Here is a 21,295-nt window from a genome sequence, read left to right as displayed (position 1 = left end):
TAGCCATTTTAACAAGTGTGAGGTGATATCTCGTGGTAGTTTTCATTTGCATTTCCCTGATGATTAGTCACTTGAGCACCTTTTCACGTACCTGTTGGCCATCTGTATGTCTTCTTCAGAAAAATGTCTATTCAGATCTTCTGCCCATTTTTCAGTCAGATTGCATGCTTTTTTGTTATTCATTTGTGTGAGTTCTTTGTATACTTTGGATATTAACCCCTTATCAGATGTATGATTTGGAAATATTTTCTCCCATTCAGTAGGTTGTCTTTTTATTTTGTTGATAGTTTCCCTTGCGGTACAGAATAATTTTCTCATTTTCACAATGAATGATTTTTAGATTCTGTGCAATTGGTGATGTGACCAGGCCACAGAGTAGAAAATAGACTACCATATCTTGAGACATTTTGCTAAACACTTTTGTGCAAAATTAACATAACCTAATTAGTAGCATATTTAGGGATATTTTGAAAAATGAAATCAGGAATTCAGGTTACTTCCATTTATTTCCTTGTTTTTATAAAGAAAAAAATGTTACTTTTTGAGATTTAACTTTAATTTGGTCTGTATTGGCCAACCTAATACTCCAAAATACCATGTAGTATTTTGGTTTTAGAAAAAGTGTTCAGCCTGGTAGAAAAAACACATGAAGCTAATTCGCCTGGCATCTTTGCACTGTGAGAGTTTCAGTTAGTTCCTGAATCAAAGTTTAGTGGAATGAAATAAAACTATTAATTTTTTTCAAAGATGAGTCCAAATAAACCCTGAAAGTAGGCTAAGCAAAAGAAGAATGTGTTTATTATGTATGTATGTTAGTACTCTGGTAATCAGCCCGTTACCATATTAAAGAATTAATTTGCATCTTCTCCTTGCTCCACTAAACTTAATTCTTTGCTACTTGCCATCTTTATTTGGAGAAAAAAATTCCAAAGGAATATTTTTTCTAATCAGGCCTACAGTCAATTTTTTTTTTCCTGTTGATAATGAAAACCTTGGCATCAGCACAGATAGGTTTTTTGTTGTTGTTTTTTTTTGTGTGTGTGTGAGGAAGGTTGGCCCTGAGCTAACGTCCATTGTTAATCTTCCTCTATTTTGTATGTGGGATGCTGCCACAGCATGGCTTGATGAGCAGTGCATAAGTCCACACCAAGGATCTGAACCTGCAAACCCTGGGCTGCTGAAGGGGAGTGTGGGAACTTAACCACTCCACCATCGGGCCAGCCCCAGCACAGATTTATTTTTTAAGATTTTATTTTTTTCCTTTTTCTCCCCAAAGCCTCCCAGTACATAGTTGTATATTCTTTGTTGTGGGTCCTTCTAGTTGTGGCATGTGGGATGCTGCCTCAGCGTGGCTTGATGAGCAGTGCCATGTCTGCGCCCGGGATTCGAACCAACAAAACACTGGGCCGCCTGCAGCAGAGTGCGCAAACTTAACCACTCGGCCACAGGGCCAGCCCCCTGGCACAGATTTTTTTTTAAAGCTCCCAGGGCACTAGTCTCTCTACAGTCACAGGGAAATAATATAAATAGATGCATCATATGATCTTAGAACTTAAAGTGCCATCATCTTATTATAACTGCTTTGTCTTTCTGAGGGTGCCTTTGTCATGAAGCCACAATTTATACCTTGCATTTGCCTAGACAGAGTAAGGGCTTAATTAAAGGAGCAAAAAGGGTGTCAAGGCTTGTCCCACAGCTCTGGTGAAGACAGGGGGACAGAAGGCATGATGCCTCTGTTTTTGCCCAGCTGTTCCTCTACTCTTTTGCCTGTTGTCTTCATATATATATAATATCTATATAATATATATATGTAATATAATATTTTTTTTTATAATTTGAGAAGTTTTTTTTTCAGAGCAGTTTTAGATTCACAGCAAGATTTAGAGGAAGGTACAGAGATTTCCCATATACTGCCACCCCCACACACACACAGCCCCCGCATCAACATCCTCCACCACAGTGGTACATTTGTTAGAATCGATGAACCCACATTGACATATCATCACCCAAAGTCCGTAGTTTACATTAGGCTTAACTCTTGGTGTTGTACATTCTGTGGGTTTGGACAGATGTATAATGATGTGTATTCACCATTATAGTATCATCCAGAATAGTTTCACGGGCCTACCTCCCCTGTGCTCTGCCTGTTCCCCCCTCACCCCTGGCAACCCCTGATCTTTTTACTGTCTGCATAGTTTTGCCTCTTCCCAAATGTCATATAGTTGGAATCATATAGTACGTAGCCTTTTCAGATTGGCTTCTTTCACTTAGTAACGTGCATTTAAGGTTCCTCCATGTCTTTCATGGCTTGATAGCTCGTTTCTTTTTAGTGCTGAATAATGTTCCATTGTCGGGATGTGCCACAGTTTATTTATCCATTCATCTACTGAAGGGCATCTTGGTTGCTTCCAAGTTTTAGTTTTGGCAATTTTGAATAAAGCTCCTGTAAACATTCGTGCACAGGTTTTTGTGTGGACATAAGCTTTCATCTTCTTTGGATAAATACCAAGGAGGGTGACTTCTGGATCGGATGGTGAGAATATGTTTGATTTTGTAAGAAACCTCCATAGTGTCTTCAGAAGTGACTGTACCATTTTACATTCCCATCAGCAATGAGCGGGGGCTCCTATCTTCACATCCTTCAGTTGGGAAGACCAGCCTCATTGAAGTGGGGAAGTTGTCCCTGGATACGCCTGGCTAGGCCCAAGATTCGTACTAGTTCAAGTTGAATACTTTGGGATTTCAGATAGATTCTAACTCTGCAGGGTTGAAATGGAACCAGCTCAGGGAGCGTCTCCACTTCCCCCAGATGACGGGGTCCTCAGCATTCATTCTCTGAAGTAGCAGATGGAAACATTCAAATCCGGATATTCCAGACAGGACCAGCTCTGTGTGCAGGATCTGTTCCTTCACATCCTTTAATCTGAATCTTGGTCCGTCGTCTTTCTGACCCCAGGCGCTCCCCCACAGCTTCCTCTCATCTTCGTTTCCGTGTCTCCTCTGGTTGCTAGCCTGCGTAGATGTCCTGTCATTTTCACAGTTCAGTATAGCTTGGCAGTCAGGAGCCTGGCCTCCGGAGCCACACTGCCTGGGGCTGAACCCCAGCTCTGGGCCGCCAGCACGTGCTTTTGGACTAGCTCCTTAACCTGGCCACACCTCAGATTCCGTTTCTGTCAACTGGGGCCGAGAGTGGTTTAAAAGGGTCAGATGTATATAAAGCACTTAGAACCGTGCCTGGCGCATGGTGAGAGCTCCTGAGTGTGCTGGCAGTTGTGATCATTATTTTTATCCTTATTCTTACTGTGAAGCTCTCTGTGGCCGTGGGGGCTGTCATTGTTGTCTGCCTTGTGGCATGAGCGTGTATTCGCTGTGAAGGCTTTACCTTTCTTAGGTGGAGCAGGGTATATCTTTTTGTGCATCCGATTCAGAAGAGTGGGCTGCTTTTCACTGTGAGTTGTAGATGTGGTCTGGCACATTTACTCTGGACCAAAGATGGGGAAACGTGAGTAAACTTGAATGAGAAAAATTGATATGAAAGCATCATAAGAGACCAAAAAAAAAAAACCCCTCTGAAACTGAAGGAAAGGATAATTATATGTATTGAGAGAGATTGAATCATTTCTGTGAAACTGAGCAAAAAAGAGATTACCCCAAAGAGTGTTTAAAGAATACCAAAGTAAAGGGCCTTACAGTATAATCTTGACTTGGATAAAACCGTGGATATTTTACCATCCACGTGCAAAGAATCACTGTCTGCTAAAAAAGAAGCACCATGTGGTATTTGCACAAAATATTCTCTTACTATTTTTTCTTACTATAACTTCCTCTGGCTTTCTTTAATGATTGGTATTGTTTCGTGGCATCATATTTAGGGCACACTTCTCATTGAGAATAAGAAATAATGGAATTCACTAACTGAGAATTTCAAGTTTCAGGCTGTGTCTTCTGATTGACGTCTTAAAGCAAGGACAGAGCTCACCTTTTTTCTGTTGTCGAATGGAATCAACTGGTGGAAAAGTCAGTTACACGGCCTCCTGTTACTCCAGGAACCTGCTGCCATCGTACATCGTTGGCATATTTTCCCATAACAGAGTATCATAATGGATAGTGAACTTAGAGCACTTATTTTCCAAAGAGATGGCTGATACAAGCTGAAAATATCAATAACCCTCCCCTGCCCACCCTGTCCTCCTTGTCAATCTGCATAGCAAACAGACGAAAGCCGAGAAAGCTCTGCTGACTGCAGATGTTCATGACTGGTCCCTGGGTGAAGACAGGTGGCAATATCAAACTATTAGCTCTATATAGGCAGGGACCTTGGGACCCAGGCCCTGGCACAGTGACCACAACACTGTGTACTCACGGACTACTTGCTGTGTGCTGGGCGCCATTCTGAGCGGTTTCCGTGTGTTAATCTATTTAATTCTCAAAAAAAACCCTCCTGCAGCAGATGCTATTGTGATCCCTGAATGAGGCGCACAGAGGTTGTGAAACTTGACCTACCCCGTAGCTACAAAGTGGTGAAGCTGGATTCAAACACAGTCTTCAGAGTGTGGACTCTTCCTCATTCCCCTCCCAGCCTCTTCTTACAGTGACAGTTCAATAAATGTGACGAAAGAGAAAACAGAAGAGCAGATCAAGAGAGGGAGGAGAGAGGGAAGGGAGGAGGAAGATGGGGACATAAAGCCGAGGGCGAGGCTAGCCCTGGGACCGTGGGCTGCTAAGTTGTGTAGTTGACTTGCACTCAGGTCTCAGAATCCCCCAACCCGGAGCTTTCCTGCCCTGCTCTGCTGCTCCATTGAAATGAGAATGCCTGACCCACTTCTCTCTGATTCTACTGTAAGACTCTTTCCATAGAGTGAACAACTTCTGCAAGATTGTCAGACACACACGTATACACTTATGTGCTCAAACATATGTATGCCTATATGTGTATATTTTTAGATGTGGAAAATATTGAAACACACAAAACAAATCAAGCATCACCCTTAATGTCCCCAGCTGAAAAAAATGATATAAAGAGGTTAAATTTCCCACTTTATATAGGTAATCCTCTCCATTAAAGGTAACAACACTTTAATAAAAGTTTGGTATCTGTATTTATAAACTTCTCCTCCATGTGTATGTGTGTATATACACACACATACATAAACACTTAATTTTTAATTTATTTTAGTTTTTTAATTTTTGGGTTTTTGCTGAGGGAAATTTGCTCTGAGCCAACATCCATTGCCAATCCTCCTCTTTTTTTCTTGCCTGAGGAAGATTAGCCATAAGCCAACATCTGTGCCAGACCTCCTCTATTTTGTACGAGGATGCCTCCACAGCATGGCTGATGAGCAGAGCAGGTCCATACCTGGGATCCAAACCTGTGAACTCCGGGCCGCCAAAGTGGAGCCACTCAGCCATGGGGCCAGCCCATAAACACTTAATTTTTAAAGAACTTGTTGTCCCTGGGTATCCAAAGGGCATTAGTTCCAGGACACAACCCCCCAAGTCCCTCAGTCAGCCCCTTGTATCCGCGGATGTGGAACCAGTGCGTACAGGTGGCTGACTTTATATAATACGTATAATATAAACATTGTGTATTATTTTCATCTGTACCTCATTTTTATGGCCGCTCAGTATTCCACTGTGTAGATGTGTCATAATGTTTTAAATTATTTTTAGAACATCTGGTGTGATACAGTACTGTTTTTCTAAGTATAGTAATGATAGCCATTTTCCCCAGTGATTTCCAAATCAGTCGTAAGTGCGCTTAAAGGCTGGAGGGGTAATTTATATGTGTATCCGCAAAATGTGGATGTAAAACATGAATGTAAGCCTCGTTGTGAGGTGACGGAGAAGGCAGGACCTGGGGAAACCATTAAATGCGTTCAGATTCTGAGGTAACTGTAGCCAGACTGCTGAGATGACTGAGCAGAATTGGGATGACCGACGAAAAGTGGCTTAGATTACAATTTAAAGATGCACCTCTGTTCCTTAGGGTCAAAACTTTAATTGATTTGGTTAAAAATTAGGGTACTAAGTTTGTTTTAGGTTAAATGTTCAGTTTGGCTCCTTTATTCCCAAATGAAATGAGGCCCTAACTGTCGCAGAATGTTAAAGAAACAGCTAAAAATCAGCTCTTTGCTGCTAATTTACCTTGAATTTGCCTCTTTTCTTTTAATTTATTCCACTTTCCTTGCTGTTTTTATGATTCGAGAAAGCGGTGTGCGTCACTAGGGTGAAAGCAGTCCTTTCTTCCTTGTTTGCGTGTTTTGAGTGATGTAGTTTTACAACTGTTTTGATTCATTGAACTTAAAAAGATTTTGTTACTTGGTTAATGAGTGATGCTGTCTGTTTAGTGACTTCAGATGAAAGCAATAAAACTTGGGGAAGGAACACGGGCTGTCGACAAGAAGAATTTGAAGATGTAAAAAGAAATTTCAAGAAAAAAGGTTGTACATGGGGACCAGGTTCAATTCAAATGAAAGAAAGAACTGATTGCAAAGAAAGGTACGTGTGTGGTCCTGGTGGGGTGCCACCGTGTGCTGTGACAAACAGCAGTGCCTTTTAAAGAATCACGTTGGCCAGACTTAACTTTTAAAAAGCAATTCAAATAATACAGAGATAACTGAATGTTAATTTAATTTCTAGGATGAGTTTATCATACTAAGTTAATTATTATTTGGTTAAGCTGTTAAAAAATTCTGTGATATATTTTCTGTCTCATTTTAAGGTTTTATTTGTACTTTGTGAGCTCTTCAAAACACAGAATGTGTTCTCTCTGCTCCCTTAAAAATACGATAGGCCTGTGTCCACCAAAACCTAATTTGTGTGTCATGTGGTTCTATTATATCAAAATAAACATCTTTCTCTTGTAGAATAAGACCTCTCTCAGATGGCAACAGTCCTTGGTCAACTATCTTAATAAAAAATCAGAAAACCATGCCGTTGGCTTCATTATTTGTGGACCAGCCAGGTAAATGTGCTTCAGGAAATAGAGTATGTTTGAGTTAGACGTAGCATCTGAGTGTTCTAGAAGCTTTGCTTTAATAGTCTCGTGTGGTCGTTCAAGTAGCATAGGAAGGTCAGCAAGCAGGAGCATTGTTTCTTCCTTTGCCTCAGCTCCGAAGTTATTTTCTGTCCTCTAAGTCTTTATGGCAGAAGGTAATTAGGCTCCGCAGTGTTTATTGGAAATTTGTAATTCCTGTTCTGTACCAAAAGAATTTGTATCATAACTAATTACAAAGAACCAAATTAATTTGGTATAGGAGATGGTAAGTATCAAAATAAAGACACCCTGAAATTCTGCTGCGATTAAGGGGTGTTCCTGGCCATATCACCACCTCTTGACAGTGCAACCCTGTCAAGCAGGTCAACTGTGCAGACCACTGCTTGGAGAGTGTTATGTGGAATCTCTGTTTAATTTAAATGAATCCTAATTAGTTTCAATATTCAGTATTCCTATTCAATATTCAGATATTAAAAAGTTGAAGAGAGATGGAAATTGTTGAAAAACTTCATGGATTGTTATTACCAAAGAAAGGAAAATTGGTCTTCATATTTGACAATTTAAGACAGCCCTTTCATACTGTGGCCAAATTAAAGATGTTTTAGCAAAACACAGTGTAAATTTCTTGAATTTATTGTTGGTGCTGTGCTCAATTTTACAAGCACCTTATCGCTCACTACGCATGCTCAGTTTTTTTCGGCATTGTCATGAGGATGTAGTTTCAGTGTAAATATCTCCATAAATACATTTGGGTGTACACAACACAGGTGTTCTCTAACTCCTGGATAAATGCCTTCTATTGTCAGGCTCGCTATTGTGTTCTGACTCCTGCCTATAAAGGCAAGAGATTCTCATATTGCAAACTATGATTTATTGTTAAACATAGTTTGAGGACTAATGAAGAACAAGTAGTAGTAATCAAAGTGTTATTTCTGTAGCATAGTTTTTATTATTTGTGGCTGTCCAGATACAGGGATTAATCAAAGAAGTCTTCCTGCCTTTTTCAAAAAATTCTTTTACTCTTTCTTAGAATATTTTGATCCTATTCATAACGCCTCCAAAGGACATTTGGGGAGATAAAAGGATATATCTGACTGACTCAGCTCGGTCTCCTTAAGTTAACTAACCCTGTAGTTTACTTGAAGGGCTGGTGAGCAAAGATTTACACTTGTCTGTCCTGCCTGAAGGGCCCCTCCCCCTGCCCATGTGAGTGGCCCATCCTTCTAAGCATTCATGTCTCAGCTCAAGAGTTTCCAGAAAGCCTTTCCTGACCAGCTTAGCTGAAGTCGTATGCCACCCCATCCCTCTATCTCGTGAGCCATTTTAATTTATTCACAGGTCTTACCTGAAATTCTTACCTGTCTACATTGACACCCATAATGCTTGTGTTCTCTGTCACCCCCAAACTAGAATGTCGACTCCAAGCCATGGCAAGCAGTCTGTCTGTCAGATGCCTGAATGAACCCTAAAGGACAGTTGATCCTATACAGACGCTGATTATGTTTGCCTTGGTTTGGGGTCCACAAATGCATGTCATAGGTCATGAGAAGAGAAAGATTATGATGGATGTGTGTAAGTCCATGACCGCTTCAGGGGAAAATGTGTTTGTTACTGACCAGTAAAGGTGCAGGCAGACACACGTTAGGAAACCCTCAATAGATTTGAATCTATGGATTTTACTTTTCAGTAGCTTCCCTCCTTTTTTTTTTTTTTAAAGATTGGCACCTGAGCTAACCTCTGTTACCAATTTTCTTTTTTTTTTAATTCTTCACCCCAAAGCCCCCTAGTACATAGTTGTGTATTCTAGTTGTAGGTCCTTCTAGTTGTGTCACGTGGGATGCCACTTCAGTGTGGCCTGACAAGTGGTGCCATGTCTGCGCCCAGGATCCGAACTAGTGAAACCCTGGGCCACCAAAGCGGAGCGTGCAAACTTAACCACTCCGCCGTGGGGCCAGCCCCTCTTTTTGTTTTTTAAAGAATGGATTGATGATTTTTATTTGTTACATAGACTGTGCATTCATTTCATCAGAATGCTTTTGTGCCTGCTTGAAGGCGCTATTCAGAAGACACAGAGGTCAACGTTGTAGGAAGCTGTCCGTCTGCAGGCGTTCTCACAGTGCCTGTGACCTAAAAGTGCAACAAAGAGGGAAACTGAGAGATGCTGTAGGGGCCTCAAAGGAAGCCGAGCTTGCACCAGGGAAGATGGGCTGTGTTAGGCAGCGTTAGTGTCAGGTGGTCTTTTGAGCGAGACCTTTATGAGGGAAAAGGGGGCTTGGGGAAGCAGGGTTAGAGGGTGGAAGGAGGACGGAGAGAGAAAGAAGAGGGCACCCTGAGGAAAAGACACTGATGGGAAGTGCAGGGGCCTGTTAGGAGGAACTCTGGCATCTGGCTCGTCTAGACTAGAAAGCGCGTTTTAGTTTCGGTGGGGTGTAGCAGTGGAGAAATAACTGGAGGCTCCCCTCTGTGTTGCTTTGAACAGCAGATGGAGGAGTTTGCGGTTTTGCTCATTCATTGTTAAGCGCCTGAGGGATGAGAATTTTAGCTTCCTCTTCAGCTAGCAGAATTTTCTCCCCCTTGGCACTCTCTAACCTCTTTGGAGACTCTTCCTCGATTGCAGTGGCTCGCAGACTTTAGTAAAGCCTTAGTAAAACACAGACCGCTGGGCTCCACCCCTAGAATTTCTGGTGCCATAGATGGAGTGGGCCAAAAATGTGCATCTGTACAAGTTTCTGGGGATGCAGGTGCTGCTGGCCCAGGCAGCACACTTGAGAACCCCTGACCTGTTGCATGGCAGTTCCTTTACACGCAGACGGGCTGTAGATCCTGGGGCCGGACACATTCATTTAGCTGCAGAAAATGGCGGATTTTGTCTGACATTACAGTGCCTATCTATATGTGTGCTCATTTCTCTATCTTGATGACTTTGTTTCTACAATGATTTCTGTTTTCCCTGCTGATGAGGAGCCACCTCCTGAAGGATAGGAAGCAGCAGGTGCTTGCTTGCGGGCCCCTTGCAGCGCACCTCGAGTCGTAGCGCCCCCTCCCCTTCCTTCGCGTCCTCCTGGACGAACCATTTGCTGAACTGAAAAGCACGCCCTGTGTTTTGATTTAGAATATTTATTTATTAGATTTTTTTAAGCTTTATTTTACAGTATAGTTTAAATGATTTTTGCTGTAAAATGGTAATACCATGTGTGTATTTATACCTTTATTTAGGTGCTTGTGAAGAGCCAAAGCTTTCCCCTGATGGCTTAGAACACAGAAAACCAAAGCAAATGAAATCACCTAATCTAGCCTATGTCGATCTACCTCGTTGGAAGGATGGCCAGAGAGAGAATCCAGTGGAACCTGAAAGCTGGGAGGAGGTCAGCTCTCCCAGCCCTGCTGCCGGCACGCCTCAGGTGACCCCCCCAGACAGTCTGAGCAGGTCCTCCCAGAGAAAGAAAACAGAGTCTGCTTTGTACGACTGCACTGTGCTGTTGGCTTCAGTGGCTCTGGGACTGGATATCAGAGAGCTTAATAAAGCACAGGCTGCTGAAGACCTGTTTCCCAGGGAAGAAAGGAAGAAACGGGATGGCATCTTCCAGCGGGCGCCCAAGTCCCGCAGCAGTGCGAGCCCTCCCGCAAGGCTGCCGTCCATGGGCGAGGGCGCTGGCAGCTCCCCCTCACTGCCTCCGTCAAGCGCCGTGAGCCTTCTGTCCATGCCCTCTCTCTCCACAAAGTGCTTGCTCCAGACTGACGGCGAAGATTCCTTCGAGGGCAGCACGCACATCACTTGTGACCCTGAGATGCCCACTCCAGATTTTTGCCCTGCCGTTGGAGGAGGTAGTTGTGAGCCAACCTCCATGCCAAGACTGGAGACCAGTCGCAGTGTGTGGGAAAACGTGTCCTCTCCCTTCCCAGAGCAGACACATGGGAACATGCCTTATTATGCTTCTTCAAAAGAACGAGCATCCCGTCACAGACGGACCATGTCTGATGGAAATGCTTTCCAGACCCCAAGTAGGTTGCGTTGGTTGGGTGAAAGTACAAAACACGGCTGTAGAGATTCGAATGTGAAATTCTATGGGTATCTGAATTTGTCTTTTCCAAGTGATGACAGTTACCAATTCATGTTCACTGTGCACATAGATCTTCGAATGTGACCCTACTCTTTTATTTGACTTTAACTCTCATTTGGATTCTGGGAAAAGCATGTTTAAATTTCAGTAACGTAAGTATATCATAGCATATAGAAACAGAAAGAGCATGTGGAGAATAACTGCCCCCAGCCCCTCATGGTAGAGAAGACAGGTCATTTGCCCCAAATCTGAACCAGTAGTTAGTGGGAGAGCTGAAACTGAAGCTGATCATCTAACCTCCCCTCTCATACCTTCTCTTCTACGTCACCCGGCTTCGCTGCACAGTTTATGTAGAGATTAGTTTAGCAGGTGTAAAAGTCAAACAGCACACCAGGTGCTGTGTAGGGACTGACTCTCATTTCTTCCGTATATGAAGATAATTACAACTACAGTCATGTGCCGCATAATGACGTTTCAGTCAACAGTGGACCGTGTATACGACGGTGGTCCCATAAGATTAGCACCACGTCGCCTAGGTGTGTAGTAGGCTGTGCCATCGTTTGTGTAAGTGCACTCTAGGATGTTCACACAATGCTGAAGTCACCTAAGGACGCTTTCTCAGAGTGTCTCCCCATCGTTAAGCGACATGTGACTGTACTTCGTGTATCTGTCATAAATGTTAAGTGAGATAAGGTTTATGAAAAATGCTTTTTAGATTGTAAAATGTTACGCTAGGGTTGGCTATAAAGTGTATTAAAACTGAAACGGATTTCTTTATCTTTTCCTCTGCCCCTTTAAGGACTATATCAAGACATGAGTTTTTTCAGATTAGTGTTTATTGGGCTTTAGATAAATCTATTACTCTTTTGTAATGCAGTGAAGTATTAGTTTTTTATAATTGCATGAGAAGAAATCCTAGCACAGTGATCCCATAAGAAACCATTCTTTTTTTTCTTAATTATAAGCCAATAATGATTTGCTGGGGTGGTGGTGAGTCAGCTCTTCAGAACAAAATAGAGAAGCAGTAACATGTAAAAATCTACTGCTTTCTTATTTTCATTAATTTTTTCGAATCATGATCTGAAGGTGATGTTTAATCATATTAACCATCATTTTTAAAAGTCTTAACTTGATTCCAGTCTAATCCGTTTTGAAATCCACCCTGTTTATAAACCAGTCCTGACGATCATTGTCCTGAGCACTGTGGTGATGGTTGAGCGCTGGTTCCATAGGTTGAAGCGCTCTTACCCACCTCGCAGGACTTTTTCATAAACAAACATTATATGCTAACAGTTTTAAAAGGTTTGTGTTCAGGTTTCTTTGTGAAGCTCGCTTTATAGTGATTACCTAATTGAACTGTCATCCTAGTGATTTTTCTTGATACTCGTTGTTTCTAATTGCACACTGTCTTTGATTTCTCACCCAGCTGGTACACCTCTTAACTCAACCGCTGGAGCCTCTGAACTGCCACCTGAGTGGGTTTGGGGGCTGCCCCACTCCTCCGGTCCTCACAGTCACCTGCCAAGTGAGGTCCCACCTGAAAAGCAAAGAGCTCTCCATATTGTGCCTCTGCCCCGCCCGGCCTCCCTGAGAAGCCGACGAGATTCCCCGCAGGCCTTCCCACAGAGGACGCAGTCTCAGCCCGTACAGCCTGACCATGTGGTGGGTGGTCCGGGACCGACCCCTAACTGTTCCCTCGGTGCCAAGGAGAGAACTAAAACCCACGTGCCTTCCCTCCTGGACGCTGACGTGGAAGGCCAGAGCACGGACTGCACGGTGCCCTTGTGCAGGATGAGGAGCAGAACGAGCCGGCCGTCCATATACGAACTGGAGAAAGAATTTCTGTCTTAAGTGCCTTACGTTATTCAAGCATTTCTTTTTTTTTAAGGTGAACAAATTAAAACACTGTGTCTACCTTTGGATTGTTTAATGCTGCTGTGTTTGCAAAAGCTGTGGCCATGTTACTGAAACAGTGATGGATGTCTAACTTCTCCCAAAACGTGCGTGATTGCTGTCAGCGGTCTATGTTGTTTTTTCCACTGGGTTTTTACCTACTGACTTGAAATACACTCAAGTGTAAGACAAGAAATGTGCAGCAATGTAAAACTATGCTGGGTGGAGTTACCTTAAGCACAATTCCCATGCTGTGTCAGTTCCGTTTATATCCTTGTCTGTTAGTGCACACAGAGATTGTAACGAGTGCCCGTTTTGTTCCCCGCCTTCCTTTTCCTATTTTCTTTCTCTTTCTTCCTTTTTTTTTTCTGTATCTGTGCAACAAAAAGCCAAGAAGAATAATGTGATATTAGTAAGTAAAGGTGTCTATATAAAAAAAAATTGATGACTAGAATAGATGCAGAGTCTTATTTTAACTACCTAAACCCAGCGGTAGGCTTAAGTGCATAAATATGTCCAGATCTCACCTAAATTATGCAATATTTCTCTCTTTGAGGAAATTTTACTGAATGTAACATGTAAAAGTTTTATTGAATGTAACTTAGAGCCATTTTGTCAATTAGAACTCCAAAATAGATTTTTAAAAGATCAGTCGTTGACGTTTGACTGAGACCTTCCTAGATACGCCTGAGAGAAGCTAAGCTGTAGGCTCCTCCTGGAGAAATGCCTTCCTCAGGAGCCACTTATTTGGTATCCAGAAGGGTAAAACTTTTTCATTTTGTACTAGAATTTTAAAAAATTGACACATGTATCGTGTATTGTAAACATTCATGTCATTTAATTTTATTTTTCCCTATTTAAGTGTATAATTATCCTAATGATCCCAAATACACTTAGAGAGAAACACTGCCAAGTCAAGAAAGAGCAGTACTGTTAGAATTTAACTATTTTGTAGTTATTTCACATTTCATTTAGTTGTGGATAAATGTTAGACGTCTGTTGAGATAAGCTGCTACGGTGCAAAGGGCAAATATATTATAGATTATTTTCAGATAGCGATTTATAAAATGAATCTTTGGATAGCAGATCAGGATTTTAAATGATTTAAAATTAATTTATAAGTCACTTTTATAAATCATACATATGTGACACAAATAGACTACTGAGTTATTAAGCTACAGAAACGGCTCTCCAGGAGTTCGGGAAATTTGCCTGGGTTTCTTTTGTTAAATCTGTTATGCTGCCCTCTGTCCCTAGACTATGCTTATTCAGATAACAGTCAATAAATGTTTAAATTTTCCCATGCAACGAAAAGCTCAATTACAAACGTTACTTGATATTCATTTAAAATTTTACCTTGCTTAGGGATTACTGGATAACTGAAATGTCAGCAGTTAAAATTAAATCAGGCATGATAAAATATCCACCTACGGTAGAAAAAAAGGAAAATTATATTATTTGGCCATTTTGGAATATCTTAGTCACCTGGCAGGCATGCCCCAGCAGATGATGGGCAGGGCAAGAAAGGATTATATTCATATGAGTGCATTTCACCCTGAGGAAAACAGTCTTGTGTTTCTTGCAGCAAAATCTCAGGTATTTACTACATTTTGTTGTATTATAGTCCATTCTATGATTTGGCTTCACTCTTGGATGGTGGTTGAATTATGTAATCGAGACTTTGTTTCCTCAAAATGTTATCGCATTTGTAACTATGGTCAGCTGCTTCATATTTTTGCTTCTACCAAAACACCACATGGGGGGTGGGCAGTGGTGGGCGTGCATCTCTACTCCATTCCTTGTCCTGTTTAGCTTGATTTTAGTCAACTCTACCTTATGACGAATTTAGAAATGAAACTAGATTAAGAAGATAATTGCGATATAAGGGTTTAATCTCATGTCACTGCAGTTATTTTTTGCTGAGATCACTTGTACATTTGCAATTTTCTGTGTGTATTCGTATACTTAGCAGAATCTGGGTATTTATTTTCGTGTAGACTTGATAGCTCACTGAAAGATGAATTAAGCTGATTACTCTTAGTCAACAATTGAGGTGCTCCCACTGCAGAGACCGAAGGCCTGGGCCTGATGTGCTGTATTATGAAGCCTTGTGACTGAAAAAGATGTTTACATATGTTGTCTATTTTTTTAATAAACTTTTTTTTATGGCTAGTCTATTTGCTCAGTGGCTTTGATCTACTCCTGATGATTGTGACTATAGTATGTAATGGTTTATTTTGTATTTAACAAGAAAAAGTATGTTAATAAAGATAATTGATGGTTAACAAGCCGGGTATTAACCTGCTAAATTCATTAAACTGAAGATCACTAAATAAATCATGGGATTAAATACTTTTTAAGAAAGTATAATGAAATATTTTATTTAAAATGTTGTTTGGCTTACATATGCATTGAAAAGTTGCATTTCATCGTGAGAATTTTGCACCTCCGGCTTTTCAGAAGGCACACGTTTGCAGCATGGAATTAGTATATGAACTAAATGTCAGTTGATGTTATAGGAATGTAATTAATGAGATATGTTAATTATTAACATGTTTAAATCAGAAGAATTTCAAAAACCACTAGACATCTGGTAATTCTTACTAAGTGATAAAAGTTTGAGTGAATTAGAAAAACAGCTCGTAGCATTTCATGCAGATCCAAGCATCAGCCTACCCTATGAGAGGGAGGGAGATTGAATGTCCCTTGTACATCTGCTAAGTGTTAAGGACCCTCCTGGGTGCCTATGTAAGACTCCTCCTGAAACTATTTTTAATAAGATTTGTGAGGTAAGTAGTAGTGTCCCTGTTTTATTAGATAGGAAATGGACACAGATGTTTGGTAAATTTCCAAAGACTCAGTCTGTGTCTAGTCACTACCGTCTACCTGTTCACATCTATGGCAATCATATGCATAATATAGAGGATGAAGACACCTCAATTGTGAGCTTGTAAATGGGATCCAAAGCTAAGGTAGTTTTTCATTCATCAAAATGTTCGGAGGTCTAGAAATGTGTGAGTATTTACTTAAAAGCAGAGCTAACTGGTTAATACTGTGGGATACTTATAAGTAAATGTAAAATGAAATAGAAAGTACTAAAACATGCGTGTCTAATAGGTCAACTCAAAAATGGAGCATTCTGTACAATGGGTTTATAAATACCGTGAAATTATTTAACAGCTGTAAAATAATTGGACTTAAACTGTCTATACTCCTGAAAAGGCTGACATACTAAAACACAGTGGAAGATGAAGCCTTCATGAATGAAACAATGTAATAGGTACCATAAAGTGGAGCAAAAACTAGCTATTTTTTGCAGTTAAGCAAAATAGGTAAATTGAATTAATGAACTTCCCTATGCTGACAAACTCATTGAGTCGTTACTGTGACAGGCACTGGGAAAGACTAAAGAGATTTAGTGGTGAGCAAGAGAGACACCACCTGTGTACCTTTCCTGCATGATTCTTAAGATTTAGTAAGACATTGAATGAGTAACTAAGTAGGGCTGGCCTTGGGGGTATGCGACTTATGTGGTTGCACAGGGCCTTGCCATCAGAAGGTCTCTGAACTTGATTTTAATGCTTTTCTACCGCCATCTTGAGATCCTTAATAAATTTTGAACAGGATCCCCTCATTTTTATTTTGCACTGGGCCCCACAAATTATGTGGCAAAAGCCTGACTAGAAGTGAAATGAGGTTATAAAAGGTGAAGTAGTTGCTGCTTTGGTACCACTGGAAGAGCTGATCTAATCTGGGGGATTCAGGGAGAGTGGCAGAGGAAACTGGGACCTCAGTTGGGGAGAGGTCCTCCCTGCAGAGTCACTAGCTTGCAGGAAGTCCTCGAGTCATTTTTCTCTTGCTGCTTTCCAGGTTTTCTCTTTGTTTTTGGCTTTCAGCATTTTTACCATGATATATCTTGGTGTGGATTTCTTTGTATATATCCTACTTGGAGTACATTTAATTTCTTGAATGTGTAGATGAATGTTTTCTGCAAACTGGGTGTTTTCAGCCATGATTTCTTCAGATATTTTTTATGCTCCTTCTCCTCCCTCCCTCTGGTACTCTCATTACACATATATTTGTGTGCACAATGGTGTCCCACAACTCTGAGGCTCTGTTCATTTTTATTCATTTTTTCTCTATTTTTGCAGATTACATAATCTATATTGACCTCTTTTCTAATTCTCTCATTCTTCTTCAGTTCAAATCTATTGTCAAGCCCCTCTAGTAACTTTTTCATTTTAATTACTGTATTTTCAACTCCATAATTTCCATTTGATTCGTTTTTATAGTTTTTAGCTCTTTATTGATAATTGTCTTTTTGATGAGACATTGTCATCATACTTCTTTAAGCATGTTTTCCTTTCATTCATTGAACTTATTTGTAATGGCAGCTTTGAAGACTTGGTGAAATCTGGGCTCTTTCACAAGCTATTTCTGTTGCCCACTCCTTGTTTTCCCAGTGTATGGGTCACACTTTCCTATTTCTTTATATGTCTCATATTTTTTCTTGAAAACTGGGCATTTTAGGTAACAGGTAACAATATTGTAGTAACTGTGGATAATGGGTTCCCTCACCCACCTCTACATCTTGTTTTTGTTGTTTGCTTGTTTAGTGATTTGGATAGACTACTTTAGTGAAGTCTCTTTTCCCCCACAGTGTGAAGCTTTTGGTATTACTCCTCAGAAGGTTCAGGCTTGGCATGCACACGGCCACCCTGGGGTGACACAGTTTTAGAACCTCTCTTTTTGCCTCTTCCCCTCATTTATCCGTTAAGGTGTCTGCTTCATTTGGTATTATGCCCAGCTGTAGGCTCCAATACTTTCTTAGTATGCCCTGAGGCATAAATTGCTCCACAGCCTGTTCAAACTAATTTCAGGCAGGGATAGTTTTGAGGCCAGTCTTTAAGGCTTGTCCCAACCCCAGCTGTGTTCTTGTTAGCTGCCTCTTTGCCTGATTCTCTCTAGTGAACCAACTGTCCTATGGTTTAGCTTGTTGCTCTTAATTAAGAAGAGCCATGGATTTTGAGAGTGCCCTTAGGCTTGAACTTCCCCACACTGTTTCAGATAAAATCAGTGCTTTTGGTGAGAGCTTGCAGCTCTGTTCTTGTGTAACAGCTCTTGCCTTGGGCACAATATCTGAGCCATGCTCTGGACTTCATGTGGAGTGGTAACTTGTGGTTTTCTTGACTGACTTCTCCCGGAGTAGAACCTCTGCCCTCCAAGTGAACTGGTGTGAGGGGATTTAGGAATCCAGTATTCTCACTGGGGTAGAACCTCCACTCTATGAGTCAGGGCTGGATGGAGGAAGGAGTCCTTGATCTTTTGGTGAAACTCACCATGAATTTAGCCCCTTAACTACAGAGTTGGAGGGGATGAGAAATGCTGATGTCCTGTGCCTCCCAGTGAAATATCGTCTCCCCTTATTGGGAGCTGATGGGGGAGGGAGTCCTGTCTTTGTGGCAGAACCTAATTGGAATGGAGCTTTGGTCAAGCTGAACTTGGTGGGAGGAGTGCAGGTGGGTGAGAGGGAGTAGGTCATAGCTCAAATGCCACAGACCCTCACAGTTCTTACCAAGATTTGGTATATTCTTTTTGAATAAATATTTCTTTATTTGCTATTTGCCCTTAAGACAATTTCTAGAGGCTCGACATTTTTTTTAAGATAGTTTTCAGCAGTTATGCTTGTCTCCCTGGGGAATGGGTCCTTGGAGCTCCTCATACAGCCACCCCATAAGTGGAACATATTGGTAATATTTTACAAAGCTGATCACTAACTCCTTTTGAAGCATTTTCTCCTGTTGGTTCATGTAACACCACACATCTAAATTCATGGCTCTCGATGCATGAGGTAAATCACTCTCCATTTTCTATCTCCAGGCCTATCCTAATCCTACCACTCCATTTGTACATATTCTATTGTTTACGCATCATCTCCCCTCGGATGTCTAGAGGCAGTTCAAGCTGGACATAGTCCAAATACAATTCTTGATTCACCACCTTCCGGAAATTTGCTCTTCCCTTAGTCTTCACCTTTTCACTTAAAGGAAGCACTTTATGGCCACTCTTTGGCATATGCCAATTACCAGCATCACTACTCTTGCTCTTTGGGGCCATTATTAGGTAAAGTTAGGGTTACTTGAACACCAGCACTGAACACTGCGGCAGCCGGTCTGATAACCAAGACAGCTACCAAGTGCCTAAAGGGTGAGTAGTGTATACAGCGTGGATACACTGGATGAAAGGGCGATTCATGGCACGGGCGGGGCAGAGTGGGACAGTGTGAGATTTCGTCACGCCACTCAGAATGGCGAGCAATTTAAAACCCATGAATTGTCCATTTCTGGAATGTTCCATGTAATATTTTCAGACTGCAGTTGACTGTGGGTAACTGAAACCGCAGAAAGCAAAATCGTGGATAAGGGGGGACTCCTGTAGTTTCTCCAAAAGATTTTAACTTAGTCTATTAAGGAATGTTTTTCACAGGAAATATGTATCAATTTTATTACATAAGTCTTTAAGAAAATAGTCTTCCTCTCAGTAAACAGCACCAGCACCTAGGAGTCAGAGGCCTCCCCTGACTAGCCTTTCTAAAGTAGCATCATGAATGTATTTGTGTGACCCATGGTTGTTCGACAGCTATTTGTAGGTTAATTGGATGAATTCCCATTCTACAGAAGAAGAAATGGAAGTTTAGATCAAGTAAATTGCTGGATTTGAATCCAGTCTGAGTCTAGTCTAGCTTTTGAAGCACAGGAAAAAAGTTTGTTAAGTGTTAAAAGTTGGTTTTCAGTAAATGTTACTGTTACTATGTTGATCAAAGGGTAGTTAAAAGAAAGTGGTATAAACTATAGTTGGAAGGGAACTTTCGGGTATTATTGGGGAGGACTTTGAATACTAGTCTAAGGATTTGGCACTGTATTTTGCATTAAAAAGGAATAATTATAGGTTTTAATTTGCAGTGTATATTAGAGTTCTCCAGAGAAAACAAATAGGATGTATATATACGTATAGAGAGAGAGAGAGGGAGATTTATTTTGAGGAATTGTCTCACGCAACTGTAAGGGCTGGCAAGTTTGAATTCTGCAGGAGAGGCCAGCAGGCTAGAGACACAGGGAAGAGCTGATGTTGTAGCTTGAGTCTGAAGGCTGTCTGGAGGCAGAATTCTGAGACCAAGGTGTTGGCAGGGTTGGTTTCTTCTGAGTCCTCTCTCCCTGACTTGTTGGTCTTCTTGTGTCTTCATGTCGTCTTCTTTCTGTGCATGTCTGTTTTCCCAATTTCCTCTTCTAACAAGGACACAGTCATATTGGATTAGAGTCCACTCTAATGACTCAGTTTGATCTGATTACCTCTGCAAAGACTCTATCTCCAAATAAAGTCACACACTGAGATACTGGGTGTTAGGGTTTTAACATGTTAATCTGAGGGGACACAAATCTTTCCATAACAAACTAGAACGTGCCTCCAAATATTGAATATGACAGTGGTATGTAAAATAGAGAGAGGAGAACTAGAGCCACTGAGGAGAAGATTTCATCAAATCTTAACGCAAGAATAAGGCAGAAAGGAGCATGTGAAATTAAGTTTATAATCCCCAAATCAAGGACAACTGGCTGTGGAGGGCCAGATGAGAAAGACAGGGGTTAGGGCAGAACAGTTAGCCAAGTGGGAGGTTGTGGGCCATCAGTAAGAAATGAAACAGCAAGAGGAGAATCGGGGCTTAGATGAAATGAGGATCTTTTTAGGGACAGGCACAATTTGCAGTTCTGAATGATGGAAAACTCTGGACACATCCTCTGAGAGATGGATCTGGAATTTGAGACAGAGGTTGGAGTTGGAGAGAGATTCTGGAGTCATCCGAATTTTGATGATAGTTGAAGATGCTGAATGGCTCAGACAAGGAATGTAAACAGAAGAGAGCTCTTTGGAAAAGAGTGAAAAGAGCCAGAGGGTGATGCAAAGAGTATGGCGAGCTCATGGGGGTTAAACAGACCCAGAGCGTAGAGAGCGGTGGAAGATCACATCCCAACTTCTCAAATACCTTCCCTAATCCGTAAGAGGACTTTTTAGGCTAATCCTGTCTGAGAATGGCCCCATTCCCTGGAACCATCAACACTTACACCCCCTAACTGAAGTGGATGCTCATCAGTCTTATTAAAAGAAGCAGCCCTCTTGAGTTTTGCCTCCCTACAAAATGCCAAGGGGGCTGTGTCAAAGGAATATACGACCACCTGTTACCTTTCCTCCTTTCTGTTCTTTCTGAAGTGTAAAGATACAGCATGATGGCACAAGCCATATATAAAAGCTCCCCATTCCTAAAACTATAGGATAGAGAACTAATATT

The 21,295-nt window shown here is 41.3% G+C and overlaps 1 protein-coding gene across 1 annotated transcript in view; it reads left to right on the top strand.

The window, feature by feature from the left end:
• MAP3K21 (mitogen-activated protein kinase kinase kinase 21) overlaps nucleotides 1-15,239 on the top strand; it is a 56,011-nt gene extending 40,772 nt beyond the window's left edge. The window contains exons 7-10 of the mRNA XM_008527499.2: nucleotides 6,348-6,498; nucleotides 6,867-6,964; nucleotides 10,214-10,999; nucleotides 12,485-15,239. Coding sequence (XP_008525721.2) covers nucleotides 6,348-6,498; nucleotides 6,867-6,964; nucleotides 10,214-10,999; nucleotides 12,485-12,909 — 1,460 coding nt within the window. The 3' untranslated portion in view covers nucleotides 12,910-15,239. The remainder of the gene's footprint in view (nucleotides 1-6,347; nucleotides 6,499-6,866; nucleotides 6,965-10,213; nucleotides 11,000-12,484) is intronic.
• The last annotated feature ends 6,056 nt before the right edge of the window (nucleotides 15,240-21,295 follow it).

The sequence above is a fragment of the Equus przewalskii genome, chromosome 1 (genome assembly GCF_037783145.1).
Source record: "Equus przewalskii isolate Varuska chromosome 1, EquPr2, whole genome shotgun sequence".
In the NCBI taxonomy this organism is placed as follows: domain Eukaryota; kingdom Metazoa; phylum Chordata; class Mammalia; order Perissodactyla; family Equidae; genus Equus; species Equus przewalskii.
Note: the sequence above shows the minus strand (reverse complement) of the source record. Positions and strands in the feature narration are given on the sequence as shown.